This window comes from Eretmochelys imbricata, chromosome 1 (assembly GCF_965152235.1).
Source record: "Eretmochelys imbricata isolate rEreImb1 chromosome 1, rEreImb1.hap1, whole genome shotgun sequence".
Taxonomy (NCBI): domain Eukaryota; kingdom Metazoa; phylum Chordata; order Testudines; family Cheloniidae; genus Eretmochelys; species Eretmochelys imbricata.
In genome coordinates this window covers 166,092,794-166,108,219 of record NC_135572.1, presented here as the reverse complement: position 1 = coordinate 166,108,219, position 15,426 = coordinate 166,092,794, and the positions used below count along the sequence as shown (strand labels likewise).

At 42.5% G+C, this 15,426-nt stretch overlaps 1 protein-coding gene across 1 annotated transcript in view; it reads left to right on the top strand.

Annotated features, from left to right (window-relative positions):
• Window positions 1-11,898, top strand: part of IL10RB (interleukin 10 receptor subunit beta) — a 38,406-nt gene extending 26,508 nt beyond the window's left edge. Inside the window, exon 7 of the mRNA XM_077819214.1 lies at window positions 11,816-11,898. Within this exon, the coding sequence (XP_077675340.1) occupies window positions 11,816-11,824 (9 nt within the window). The 3' untranslated portion in view covers window positions 11,825-11,898. The remainder of the gene's footprint in view (window positions 1-11,815) is intronic.
• Window positions 11,899-15,426: the final 3,528 nt, after the last annotated feature.

The window sequence follows — 15,426 nt, the reverse complement described above, 5'->3', positions numbered from 1 at the left end:
CACTGTACTCATTATGAAAGAGTCTACCTTCTACAGCTAGCAAGGAAGAAAGTCACACATAACTATTACACACTGTTGTACCCCCTCTCCCTTTTCCCTGCTTCCACACTACACCTTCAGCTAAACCGATTTCAGGAAGTTGGAGGGAGATGATTTGTTTGACGTTGTCTCCAACAAGCTATGTCTATCAATGGCAGCAGGTTTTTAGTTCTGTTGACAGGTGCCTACTTGCAGCAGTAATTTAAAAGGAAGAGATCTTTTTATATATTGAAAAGTAAATAGTGAAAATAGGAGCCTACTTGTAGGAGCTGTGCAATATTTATTAAAAAATAATAATTCTTTGAACACCATGCTTGCAGCCCAGCCAGGAAAGGCCCAGAAAAATAGATCTTGCAACAATCCCTGAAGGATAAGAAATCCACAGCCATTCTTTAGACCAGTGCTTCTCAACCAGGAGTCTGGGGCCTCCTGGGGAACAGTGAACAGGTTTCAAGGGGGCTGCCAAGCAAGGCTAGCATTAGACTTGCTGGGGCCCAGAGTAGAAAGCTGAAGCCCCACTGCGTGGGACTGAAGCCCACAGCCCTGAGCCCCACCACTCAGGGCTGAAGCCTGAGCAAATGTAGCTTTGCAGAGGCCCCTGTGGCATGAGGCCCCAGGCAATTGCCCATCTTACTATCCCTTAGTGGCAGCCCTTGTTTTTGTATGCAGAAAACCAGTTGTTATGAAACAGGTGGGCCATGGAGTTTTTATAGCATATTTGGGGGGGGGGACGCAGAAAGAAAAAGGTTGATAACCTCTACTTTAGACCGCACCAAGCAGTAAATTGTATAGTGGAGGACAATGTTCCCTCTAATTTTTGACATGCCGTGTGCGCAAAAAATTTCTGTGCAAATTTTTGTGCGTGTGGTGTTTCGCCGTGTGAGTGGGGTTTAGGATCTGTGTGCGCACGCACAGCTTAGGGGGAACAGTGGTGGAGGACTGTGACAAAGTGCTGGGAAGCAACAGAACCAGCGTTCTGGTCACTGTTTAATCAATTATGCTGGGCAAGGGGGCTGATTAAGGAGAGGAGTTCCTGATTATCCCACTGCATAGGAAAGTTCCTGACTATCCTACTGCTTAGGAAAGATAGGAAGTATGGCAAGAGATCATGCTGTCTTCACCAGGAGATCTTCAATGATCTGAAACTCAAAAGAGTCCCCAAAAAGTGAAAACTAGGTCAAATTACAGAGGATGAATATAAACAACATAAGCATGTAGGGACAAAATTAGAAAGGCCAGGGCACAAAATGAGATTGAACTAGCTAAAGACATAAAGGGTAACAAGAAAACATTCTACAAATACATTAGAAGCAATAGGAAGACCACAGACAGGATAGGCTCGTTGCTCAATGAGAGAGAAAACTATAACAAAAGATGTAAAAATGGCAAAAGTGCTAAATGACTTCTTTGTTTCAGTTTTCACCAAAAAAGTTAGTAACGATTGGACATCTAACATAGTCAATGCCCGTAAAAGTGAATTAGGATCAGAGGATAAAATAGGGAAAGAACAAGTTAAAAATTACTTGGGCAAGTTAGATGTCTTCAAGTCAGCTGAGCCTTCTAGAATTTTCAAGAAGCTGACTGAGGAGATATCTGAGCCATTAGTGATTATCTTCAAAAAGTCATGAAAGACAGGAGAGATTCCAGAGGACTGAAAAAGGGTAAATATAGTGCCAATCTATTAAAAGGGAATAAGGACTACCCAGGGAAATACAGACCAGTCAGCTTTTCTTCAATACTTGGAAGAAGTATGAGGTTTTAGCTTTCCCATCCCAGTTGATTTCAACTGCAGCAGTATCACTTGAGAGAAAGAGGAAGTGAGGTCTCTGGACGCTACTTTTTCAACTACTTTAGAGAAATGTGTTGTCTGTTGCTCCATTTGTGGAGATTACTGTACTGCCATAATCTTTTCTTGGCTTAAGACATCTCTATTTTTAAAGACATATAAAGATTTTCTTTTAAACAATATTGAGTATACATAAACTATATACATATTAAACTATATATATTGAGACCATTCAAGCTACCAAAAGTCAGTTACCAAGTACATACCGTGCTCCGAAATTAAAAGGCAAAGAAGCAGCACAATATAACGTGGTGCAAAGATGCCTATTGCAGCGTGGCATAGCCAGCATGAGATAGAAATGAATGAGTCATCTTGCCAGATCACCACACCACTCAGGTGGGAAATAAGATTGGAGAACCCTACCGAATACTAACAGATCTTGGCATACCCCTCCAGTTTAATTCCAACCCTCTGAAAAATGTTAAGCTTTCAGATTGTTTGGAATATACTATTGCTGGTGTTGTCAGAGTAATCTCAGGACTTCCTCATCCTTTACATAAACTGGTGCTTAGAGAGAGAAGAATTGCCTGTCAAATGCTCCATTTCACTTCTCACATGCAGTAGCCAAGCTAATAATTATACAGGTTTCAGAGTAACAGCCGTTTTAGTCTGTATTCGCAAAAAGAAAAGGAGTACTTGTGGCACCTTAGAGACTAACCAATTTATTTGAGTGTGAGCTTTCGTGAGCTACGATGAAGTGAGCTGTAGCTCACGAAAGCTCACACTCAAATAAATTGGTTAGTCTCTAAGGTGCCAAAAGTACTCCTTTTCTTTTTGCGAATAATTATACAGTAATTTAAGTCAAGGACATTGCATGCAGAAGGATTATACTAGGAAACTGTTTATCTTGTTTGACAAATTTCCAGAAGCCCACAGACATGCAACCACAACATTTGTTTAACTGTCAAAATAGAAAAAACAAAGACAAGCTGCAGGTCCCCTATTTTTATCAACCTTACAGATTCTCCAAGCTAGTCATAATTCTACTTCTTTACCTAAAGGCCAATAGTTATATTATCAGGTATATGATGGAGAAGGAGATAACCCAAAGAAGCAGTGATGGTTCCCATGTCATATATAAACTATTTAATAATTCTCACTTCTAGAATATAAGTTTACAGGGTTGTACTCTGAAGTTTATTCAGCGGATGTTTGTATTCTGCTGGACACTCATCTAGCAACATTGAAAATGCACAGCTGTGCAGAATTGTGTCTAGAAAGGGTTTAACTCTAATTCCAAAAATGAGCACTGGTCAAAACCTTCCATGTTATTTGGCCACAGCAAAACCTGTGTACTGTATCCTCCACCTGGCTTCATCCTCAGCAAAGCAACGTTCATTAAAAGCCTCAAGTCTACAGCAATTTGCCTATGGATGATACTCTTTAAAGAGAGCCATCCTAAAGAGTTACTAACCCAGGTTAGGCTGTTAAGACTATAACAATTTCAATTCAACATAGATTACCACATTTTTTTAAAAGGCACATGTTATGAGCACATGTTTTGTACTAATGGAAGTACAATACCCATCTGTGGAACAGATATTTGATAGCTAGGGCATTGCATTCTACCACAATGTTTCTCCAACTTTTTCAGGTTGGCAACCCCTTATTTGGTTAATGGTAGCAGATGACAGAACGAGGAGTAATGGTCTCAAGTTGCAGTGGGGGAGGTTTAGATTGGATATTAGGAAAAACTTTTTCACTAAGAGGGTGGTGAAACACTGGAATGCGTTACCTAGGGAGGTGGTAGAATCTCCTTCCTTAGAGGTTTTTAAGGTCAGGCTTGACAAAGCCCTGGCTGGGATGATTTAACTGGGAATTGGTCCTGCTTTGAGCAGGGGGTTGGACTAGATGACCTTCAGGGGTCCCTTCCAACCCTGATATTCTATGATTCTATGATTCTATGATTTGAAGTCAAAATTGTTGCAACCTCCTTACACTAACTGTATAAGCATCAGTGATTATGCTAAATCTGCATAATTAATTTGTGTGTGTGTTTCAAGAGTTTGACAGAGAAACTTGACCTTGAAGAGTTAAATTGTGCAGGGAATGGGGGAAGTAAGAGTTTCTTTGTTTCGATTGTAATGAAATATTCAGCACCTGGTTATCCCCCTCATAGCCTGTTGTGATTTCCCCACCCTCAGACACACCCACCCCAGGGGACATAACACACCAGTCAAAACATTTTTCTAGCACGATGATACAATGTTTAATTTGCAAATAATGAGGGGGAATGTTTGTTTAAACCTTTCCAATGACATATAAAGATGCATAAGAAATTCTCTATCAATCTTATTACATTTTGTAAATGCTTATTTTTACCTAGCCTCAATTTGGGGCAAATAGCATATAATTGCTATTTTCTTGTACATACAATAAAAGAAACAGACCGTTATCTACAGCAATAGATATTGCCATATGTACAAGTATTCTTATTGGCATTTAGCTCAAGAGAGAACACCAAATGTTCTATTCATTTCCTAGGCTTTGTTTTCAGAAGAGGTACTGAAGATTTTACCAGTCGATTATTCAGTCCTGCAGAGACACTTGGGCTGTTGTCAGAATTTCCAAAATCATCTTTCATTCCAAAACTGCAGAAATATGAAGTAAACTTTCTGTCTCCAAGAAACTGCCATGTTCCCAGCCCACAGTCACAGATCTCAGCTCTTCCCTTCAAGTATATTTTATAACCCTACCAACTTACTCAGCGTAGATGTTTAGTTACTATACCAAAAATATAAAACTAAATACCTGAACTTGTTGTTCCTCCTTATTTTGCTCACAAGTACAACTGCAGGTCCTTATAGATATGCTATTCTTCTTTTTGACATACCACTCTCACCCTAAGCATTTCATAAATATTCAAAGTTAAAGGAGATCATATATAACAAACCCCTCTTCTATTACTTCAAAGAAAGGATGCCAAATGGCATAACAAACTGTAAATCAGTCTTTGGCACTCTCTATCCATTTTCCTAAAACTACAGTGTCCTAAATGCTTCACCTGTTTGTTAGGATGACAGACATTTCCACTTCCAAGCAATAACATGATTTGCTCCCATAATTAAGTGAGTGCATAATTCCCAGTGTAATGTGTTAGACTGGGAGAAGATCTAGCTCCCAATCCTTGGGTCTGGCCAAGCAGGACCAGGAAGGTGAGGAGGGGGCAAAGATGGTTCAATCGACAATGCAAGTTAGGGCACCTTCAGGGTTATGCTAAATTAAGCCCAGCTGCAACATCTTCCAAAGGTCTTTTCCGGATGCTGCAGATTGCCAGAGAACAGCAGCACCTTGGACACAATACACCCCCTAAGGTGGGGTGGCCAAAAGAGGATGACACAGAGCCAGCTATAAATGAAAGGCGATTGCTATAAATCAAAGGAATCCTCAAATAGTCTACACCAGGGTCCAGGATCTGGCCCCTTGTAAATTAACTGAGGAATCTAAAGGTGGATCTCTCCTCATGCTCCTAAGAATCTGATCAGTTGTTGCATTTTGGGCCACATTTGAGCTGAGAGTGTCCTTTTAACATAAAAGGGATTTCTTCCTTTGACTCTCTACTATCTGTTTATTCACACTTGTGTCAGTGCACTTGAACAAAGCATTATTTCTGTTATTGTTTAAAAGGTAATTCCAGAGCAGCATTAAATAGTGATTTCCGATTTGGGGGATGAATGACTAATGCTCCAACACAGCCTTGGGACCAAATCACTTGGCTACTCCGGGGCTCAGTTTCCATCTGTAAAATATCGATAATAGCACTGCACTGCCTCACAGGGGTGCTGTGAGGACAAGTCTGTGAGGAGCTCAGATATTATGGTAAAGAGGAACATTATATGTACTATAGATAGATGGCATGTATTGAGAAGGTGGGGAGGCCTAAGGCTAGTGTGTATGCTAAATTAGGGTGTATCTTCACAGCACAGTGAGCTCAAGTTATAACTCAACTGTTATCCCTAACTTGACCCCTATTCACACACAAAAATCTGTAGCTCAATTGAGGTGGTGCTTTAAATGCAGGATAGCCCCTTGTAGTGGGGATGGGGGAGGGTTTGAAGCTCCCATGATTCTGATGCTCCAGCCAGTAATGCCGTGGGGACGTAACAACGGCATGACTTCCAACTACTCAGCAGCAGCGAGTCTAGTCACTGTATGCCATTCACCAAATGTCTCAGCATAACTTCAGTGTTGTTCTGAAGTGTGGCTGCTTCCGCTGAAGCCAGGCTAGCTGGAGCGCAGTAACTTGAGTGTACTAAGTTGAGCTGACTGCGCTGTGAAGACAAGCCCTTAGAGCTCAGCTAACCTCAGGCAGTTCTATTTATGCAGGGCAGAGGGAAAGGACTCTGTTTTAATGGCTGCTGGTAGAGAGGAGAATGCATTGAACTTGTTCATTTGGACAAGAAATTTCCCTATGTGGAATGATCCCCTCTTCCTTTGCCAAATATGAAACCCAGCCCCTTTTGACCACAGAATGTAGCCTTGGACTAAAAAAACAACAGGAACTTGCATCTCGGAGCCCCTTATGTAGCTCTCATTTAAGTCTGAGATAATACTTCACAGTAAATGTGGAGAGCTAAATGACAAAGCTCTTTTGTGGTCACTGAAAATAAATTAAAAAGTCTCAATTTTATGCCTAGAGATTTAGTAGCCCAAGTATCATTAGCATTGAGCAGCTGTAAGGCTAAAGCCCCGCCTTATAAAAGAATATCCCCAAAGCTGAAGGTATTTCATTAGACTGGAGACAAGAAATGTCATGTATTGAGAACTGAATCTGAGCTGTTAGATTCCTCATGCTTTCCTTATGCAACTTGTACAAAATCATGCCTACTTGCAAAAATTTAATTTGCCGTTAGTCATGGCTTATGTCAACTGAATGATATGAAATGCATATGCAAGTCAAGACTTACTTCCTTACTTCTGCTCTTTAGCAGACAGAAGGAAGTTGAAATTTAGCAAATTTCCCATTAAAAACTACTGTAAGTATCCTGCCAGCTCAGCTGATAACCCACAGACTACACTGGAAGTTTCTTAGTTACACTTCCTAATAAAATGACCTCTTATTTTGTTGTTGAAAAGAGGACATTTTAAAATTATTTGGTTTACTCAGAAGAGATTAAGGCAGAGGAATGTCTGTATGAAATGAAAATGCTGTGCCATACTTAGATTGTATGATTTTTGGGGCAGGGACCGGCTTTTCTCCATGTTTGTACAGCTCCTATCACAATGGGGTTCTAGTCCTTGACTTGGGCATCTAGGTATTACGGTAAAACAAATAATTACTAATAGTAATATCAAAAAGACAATTTAGAAACAATGGGTGATATCCTGGCCCCACTGAAGTCAATGGCAAAGTGTCACAGTGCAATGCTGGTGCAGGAAATATGAGGCCCTCCCACTGCCTCCATCATCCCTAATGCTGAAATGGATACTAAAAGCATAGACCTGGCTTCTGCTGCACTGAGCTTGCTCAGTTCTCCCCTCTCACTTCTGCAGACTGATAAACACAGTTCACACAGCAAATGAAAGGCAGGTAAAGTGAAGACTAAAGATGTGCCATACCACCTGTGGTACAACCCTGCAACACATATGTATGGCCATCTAGTGAAAGGGGAAGGGATACCACTGGTTTTGTAATAATTGTTCTCTGTGGCAAGTTTTCATTGCAATTGACCAGAAAAGCCTCAGGATCTTTAAAAAGATATGGGTGTCTCTGCACCTGCAGTGAGAATACAGTACTGTAAACCTGACTCTCATTAAAGATGGAAAAATCGTCTCAATCATCCAACTGCCCCTGTATGATAGTCAAGCTACTCTAATATTCTGTGCATCCTCAATTCCTATGGTTGTTTGCAGTTAAAGCTGTATCGTATTGGCTTGCTATTTGCTGTTGTTTATGGGTACGGCTACACTGCAATCAGAGGTGTGATTGCAGCTTGGGAAGGCATACCCATACTAGCTTTAATCTAGCTAATATGGATAAAAACAGTAATGAAGACCATGGCATCAGCGCAGGCTGTCCAAGCCCACCTGGTTCCCCTGGATACACACTCACATTCCTAACCTGTGCTGAAGCCTGCTTTGCTACATCTACATTGGTATTTTCAGCATGCGAACTAGATTAAAGCTAGTGTGGCTATGCCTACCCAGGCTTCAATCACACCTTCGAGTACAGTATAGACATATCCTATGGAAGAAAATGCAACACAAATTGACACTATGTACCCTTCATCTTTCACAGACATATATTTCATAACTTTTAAAGACAGTATGTTCTAGAGGCTAGGGCGGGGTGGCCAACCTGTGGCTCTGGAGACACATGCTGCTCTTCAGAAGTTAATATGCAGCTCCTTGTATAGGCACCGACTCTGGGTCTGGAGCTACAGGTGCCAACTTTCCAATGTGCCCCCACTCCACCCCTGCCCGCCCCCTCCCCTGAGCCTTCTATGCCCTCACTCCTCCCCCACCCCCTCCGAGCCTCTTGCACGCCACAAAACAGCTGATGGGGAGGTGCGGAGAGAGAGGGGGAGGTGCTGATTGGTGGGGCTGCCGGAGGGCGGGAAGCACTGGGAGCGGGGGCGAGGGTTCGCTGATGGGGGGCTGCTGATGTGTTACTGTGGCTCTTTGGCATTGTATACTGGTAAATTTTGGATCCTTCTCAGGCTCAGGTTGGCCGCCCCTTGGCTAGAGAACAGAGCTCGGAGTTGGGCATCTGACTCTATGGCTTTGGAGAAGTGACAACCTCTGGATCAGATTCTGATTAAATGCAAACCCAAATATAAACATTTGCATTATTGGTATATTTTAATATCAATGGAAACTGATTGTAAAACAAATAAGCACTCTGGCTGCAGTGTCTGTAACGCAAACATTGCAGGATTTAGAATCTGAAGGGGAAACTGACTTCAGTGATTTTCATTGTCCAAGTGGAGATAATGCAAAATATGAAACAGCATAAAGTGTGAAAAGTAAATTGGATTTTTAAAAGATCTTTTTGTTTAGCTATGCTGTAAGGTTTTAGTGACATAGGTGTTTGTCGGCAATACAGGCTTCTAACACTGACAGTGTCCCGTCGAAACGTAGTACAGTGTGTAGAAAATAATAGTTCTAAGTGAAAGAAGAAACAAGCCCCCATTTTGTAGCTGCCTTCTGCGACACTGGGAGCAAAGTTCCTTTCAGAAGCCAGCACCAGCCATGATGCAGCAATGCCCAGCTCCTCAATGGTATTTAGGCACCTAACTCCCATTGACTTCATTGGAGTTAGCTGTCCAAATATCTCAGAGGACCTAGGCCTGATTTCTTTTCAAGGTGCTTTTGACAGGTGTTTTCAGCCTTTCACCACTCATGACCATCCCCCCCCCCGCCTTCAAACCATTACTCAGTGGTATTCCAGGATCCTTTGTGACAGCTCTCAGGGCTCTTCCAAAGTGAACCAGCACAATGACTTCTGAAGTGCTCCTTGCAGAGAAAGGGCACATCCTCCAAACGCTAAGAATACCTGACATGTCTTAAGGATCAAACCCAGTAAGTTAAGAACTCCTAGTTGATTAGATTTATGTCTGAACTACAACTTGACTCAATGCCATGCCACTTCCTGTGCAAGGATAGAAGTGCCCATTTGTGAAATCACTTGCGCCCTCTCTGAGCACAGCAGTCTACCCACACACTACCAAATGTAGAAATGGGGCCTTCATGTGCAAATGCAGGGTTTTTCCAGTCTTGGTGGAGATGCAGGTATTTTTGTGGGCACACCCACTGTACCCTCACTGGAAATGTTGGCCCTAACGATTATCCAGCTTTCAAAACTGCATGTACTAGGAATAGATCAGAAATAGCCATTTCCCCCGGAACTGGTGCAGTGGGACATCAAAAGACAAATGCAGAGAAGGAGCATAAGATAATGTAACAATACAAAACCTTATAAACAGGATGAGCCACTATTTTTATCTCTCTTATTTTGCTCAAAATAGTTGATCTGAGAAACAAACAAATTTGTTTCCCATACATTTGTCAGCCATATTGAAATAAATTCAACAGAGATGCATTTTTTATTTTTCTTCTTCACATAAGGGTGATCCTGCTCCTGCTCTCATTGAAGTTCACAGAAGTTTTGCTCTTAACAATAGGAACAAGAACTGGGCATGCAGGAGCACATGTGTTTTCTACATTCAGTTAGTTGCTCCAGTGCTACAGGTCAAATAACAGCACTTATCTTTAAAAAAAAGAATGTAACTTTTTCTTGTAAACTTCCTCTTCCTCTTTGGTATTGCTCCAGAGAGGAAATATTGTTCAATTTATTGGAATATGAATGTTGTTAATACAGCATCTTTGAGCTGCCCTGAGTAGGCACATTGAGAAATAATTCATGTTACAATCTTGATTGCATGCGTTTGAATGCAAGATTCTGAGGCCAGACAAAAATAAAGCCTACAACCAACAAGTTCAGCTTGAGATGAGAAACTGTCCTGTAATAATACATCCTCCAAAGCAACTTGTTACTAGATACCTAATCTGTAGCAAGGCATATCTCTCTATCACCCAGCCTAGGTCACACTATAGTGGCCTCAGTAATAATCCCACATCCACTCTTGCAGTGTGGAATGGAAATCCTTACCTATAATGCTTCCAAGGTTGCAAGGACTTTAAGATAATGATTTCTATTCTGTACTATTGCACATAGGGTCTTATACCACCCTCATCACCATGGTATATGAGTACCTTCCACTAGTGAATTATGTAACATGACTAACATCAGAGCATGTGTGATTTGTTTTTTTCCCTTTCATTGTCTCCCCAGGAAGAGAATTGTGTGTAAAGTGGAGTGTTTTCTTTGGTTGGATATTTATTTTATTTGTTTGGAATTCCTTGATATGTATGTGTTTATATTAGAGAATGCAAGGTGGAAAAAGAACACTTTGCCCTTGGAGTGGAAAGTTTATGATGGTTCTTAGTTCTTGTGGGAGTTCATTGCATGGTTTCGGACAGGCCCCTGAGAAAGCCCTGTTTCCTACACAGGTGAGATTTACTCTTACAGTAGAAAGTTCTATTGTACCCAAGAAGCAGAGCTGTAAAAAATGCTCTTCATCTCGGAGCTTTACAAGATCTATTAGATATGCTGGGCCCAGGCGATTGAGCGCCTTGAAGATAAGGACCAAAACCTTGAACTAGACTCAGTATTCTAAGGGAAGTGAGACTAGAGAGCGAAGGACACATTTGATGTGCTCACAGTAGACTTATATTCCTTTGTCATCTCTCATCTGTACTATAGCAATGATGAGAGATGACAAAGGAATGGATAACTCAGGCAAGGTCACTATCTGCCAGGAGGGGACAGAGTCTCCTAGCCAACCAGAGATGTTAGAAAGTGTTACTCGCAGATGTTGCCATGCAAGAGCATGGTGTCAGTGAGGTACCAAGAGAACTAAACAGCAGTTCTGCAAAGTGTGCCTGAACAGATTATCACAGTAATCAGCAAAATTGCAATGCAGGAATTTCTCCTACAAAAAGCCAGGCTCTTGCTAGTTTAGTTAAAGGAAAATCTCCAATAGCTGTAGGGCAAAGACCTGTGTGAAAACTTCATAGCAAATTCCCTGTAAGTAGGCAGAACTCAACTGATTTCACATTTCATGACAGAACTGAAACTCACCAAGGTTTGCTGAGGTGTGCCACCTCCCCACAGCTACATAACCCACATATGTCTGCTAGATTCAAAACTGCCTAACAGACTGACGGCTCATCTCAAATAAAGAAGATATCACTGGTTTATTTACTCCCACACAAACTTTGTGCTGGAGGAAAGAAAGTCTCCTGCAGTATTTGTCTTCAGGATCTCTTCATGGAAAAGAAGAGATCACTTCTCAGGGGGTCTCAGTCTGCGGCAGAGAATTCAGTTGCCAAGTTTAAGATTCTTCTTCAATTTTGTCTCCCCTGAAGGGTCCCTGAGGATGGAGCACCTATGAGGAAGTGGGAGGAGAGTTGGCTGTGAATTTACCAGTGAAACAGAGGATGGAAAATGCCAAATCACTGAACCTGAAATGTTTCACAGAAACCTATCAGGTTCAACAAACCACAGGCAGAGTTCCAGTGGAACAACTGCTTCTCCTTCTGTCTGCATGCTTTTTCCCCAAACACACACACACACAGCTTCAACCGATACCCTAGTCCCTGAGTTTGCAGTAAGGGAATCCCTGAAACCACATGGTTTAGCTTCAGATCAGGCCTTGCCGTGTAGCCCTTTGCCTTGGGCAATGGTTTCTATAGTTTCCAGCTATCTCACTACACAGAAGGGCTTAATTACTCCTTTCACTGAGCCTGAAAGAAGGTTACTTAGCACCAGGGGCATCCTTGCCCGTACACAAAGTATGCAGCTGCGTAGGGCACTGGGAAATTTTATTATGGGCACTTAATGCTGAAAGGCTATCTGCAGAGATCTATGACTATGCTATTTTGTTGCTACAATCTGTTGTTGGTTGCTGTGACCCAGGGAGCCCCTCAATACCAACTGGCAGAGGGGCCACCAAACCATAACTCAGATCATGCCTGACACACTCATTGCACCAACTACTGTTGTCATAAGCTCTATCCAGAAGGTAGATGTGTAAGGTGTCATGTGCAAATCGGTAACAGGCTGGTAATTAATATTACTGTGTGATGTATGTATGGGTGGTGTATTAAAAAACAGATCTGTGCTAGAAATTTGTTCTTAAAATGTGTTTGGCAGACGGTGCCTAAGCCTCACCTGTCCTAGACAAACGCTGTTTCACAGACTTGACTGTGTGTCCAATGTAAATTAAGCAAGGTGTGAGCTAAGACAATAAAAAGCATATTTGCATGCAAGGTAAACAAAGCCATCAGGCAAGCAAATGAGGGAAGATGACCCCTTCGCCATCTTAACAGGCGATGGAGATTGCACCCCTCAGGAAGCCTTCCTGCCTCTTGAAACAGGGTTAATGAACTTTGGGATGATATAAACAGAGGCAAAAAGCCATTTTTGTCATCCATCATTGAAGGGATGATTGGATACAGGACGCTTTGAGCCTATGAAATTTGGGTCTGCTAGTCTGGAGGGGGATAACTTGAGGTAAGCAAGGAAACTACTCAGGGAAAGATTGTAACTTGCTAGAATCAAGTTTTAGCCATTAGAAAGCATGTTTGTTTTATCTGTAACCTTTCCTCTCTCTTTCACTCCTACGTGTAATCACTGAAACCTATGTTCCTTGTTCATCAATTTATTTTTATTTTATTACAAAATCTTCTCAAAGCTGTGTATTAAACTGAAGTATGGGCCTTAAGCCAATCTATCAGGCTGGTGTGTATACTCTGTCCCCTTGGAGGCAGTAAATGTAATAAGTTCTGTGAGGGTCCAGTAAGAGGGGCTGATGGTGTCATTCTGCAAGGTGTAACCAGACTGGTGGAAGCCAGGGTGAGGCGATTGTGCTGTGAGCTGCATGCTGCTGTCAGGGCTCTGGGCCAAAGCCGCACAGCACAGAAGCACCCAGGGTTACAGGGCGGGCAGCAACACAACCCCTTACTGGTCTGAGTGAAGCCACAGTTACCTTTAATGATAATATTTTATACTCGTATAGCATCATTTTTGAAGGATTACAAGGCACTTTATCAACATTAACATATTGAGCCTTTTAACCCCCTTATGCAATAGTTAAATCTTATTTCTATTTTACATAAAGAAAAACTAATGTATAGAAATGTTGTTATTGGAGCTGTCTCAGTCTCAAGATATTGGAGAGACAAGGTGGGTAAGGTACTATCCTTTATTGGACCAGCTTAAGCTTGTGTTTCTCACCAATAAATGTTGGTCCAATAAAAGATATTATCTCACCCACTTGGTCTCTCTGTACAGAAAGATTAGCTGAATTACCCAAGGTTACAGAGGAAGTTGTGGGAAAGCTGGCAATAAACCCCAGACGTGTTATGTTCTTGTTTTGTAGTTTAATCACAAAGCTCTATTTTTTTCTTTGCATTTTGTTTTGTTTTTCTCTTGAGAAATAGCTGACTTTTAAAATATTTTTTTTCAGTTATTGAAATTTGGTATTATGCAAGCATAGACTCTGGCTCCCTACCCAAGTTCTCTCCCATGTGTTGTCTTCACGATTGTTTACCAACAATTTATCAGCTTCAGTGTTCTGTAGACTAGGGTTTATAAAGGGCCATACTTCAGGGAATTTGTTGGCAGAAATTTGAGTTTCATCTGGGATAAAACATGAGAGTTAAGAAAAAAAGACTGTTAACTCTCTTTTGAAACAAACAGAGGCTATGTCTATACCAAAAAATTAGGTCAAATTTATAGAAGTCGGTTTTATAGAAAGCATTTTTATACAGTCGATTGTGTGTGTCCCCACACAAATGCTCTAAGTGCATTTAGTCGGCATTTAGTCAGCGGAGTGCATCCACAGTACCGAGGCAGCCATCGACTTCTGGAGCGTTGCACTGTGGGTAGCTATCCCACAGTTCTCCGCCACCCATTTGAATTCTGGGTAGAAATCCCAATGCCTGATGGGGCAATAACATTGTCGCAGGTGGTTCTGGGTACATATTGTCAGGCCCCCCCTTCCTTCTCTCCCTCCGTGAAAGCAACAGCGGACAATCGTTTTGCACCTTTTTTCCTGGGTTACCTGTGCAGACGCCATACCACGGCAAGCATGGAGCCCGCTCAGCTCACCGTCACCGTATGTCTCCTGGGTGCTGGCAGACGCGGTACTGCATTGTTACACAGCAGCAGCTCATTGCCTTTGGCAGCAGGCAGTGCAGTACGACTGGTAGCCATTGTTGCCGTACTCCAGGGTGCTCTTTTAGCCGACCTCATTGTTATTACTGCTTGCTGTGCGCTCCACAATATCTGTGAAAGTAAGGAGGAGACGTTTATGGTGGGGTGGGAGGTTGAGGCAAATCGCCTGGCTGCTGGTTACGCGCAGCCAGACACCAGGGCAGTTAGAAGAGCACAGGAGGGAGCGCTGCGCATCAGAGAAGCTTTGAAAACAAGTTTCATGACTGGCCAGGCTATGGTGTGACACTTCTGTTTGTTTCTCCTTGCTGAAACCCCCTCCCCTCCTTGGTTCACTCTACTTCCCTGTAAGCTAACCACCCTCCCCTCCCCCCTTCGATCACCGCTTGCAGAGGCAATAAAGTCATTGTTGCTTCACATTCATGCATTCTTTATTCATTCATCACACAAATAGGGGGATAACTGCCAAGGTAGCCGGGGAGGGGTGGTGGAGGAGGGAAGCACCAGGTGGGGTGGTGGAGGAGGGAAGGACAAGGCCACACAGCACTTTAAAACTTATTGAATGCCAGCCTTCTGTTGCTAGGGCAATCCTCTGGGGTGGAGCGGCTGGGTGGCCGGAGGCCTCCCCACTGCGTTCTTGGGCGTCTGGGGGAAGAGGTTATGGAACTTGGGGAGGAGGGCCGTTGGTTTCACAGGGGCTGTAGCGGTGGTCTGTGCTCCTGCTGCCTTTCCTGCAGCTCAACCATATGCTGGAGCATATGAGTTTGATCCTCTGGCAGCCTGAGCATTGACTCCTGCCTTC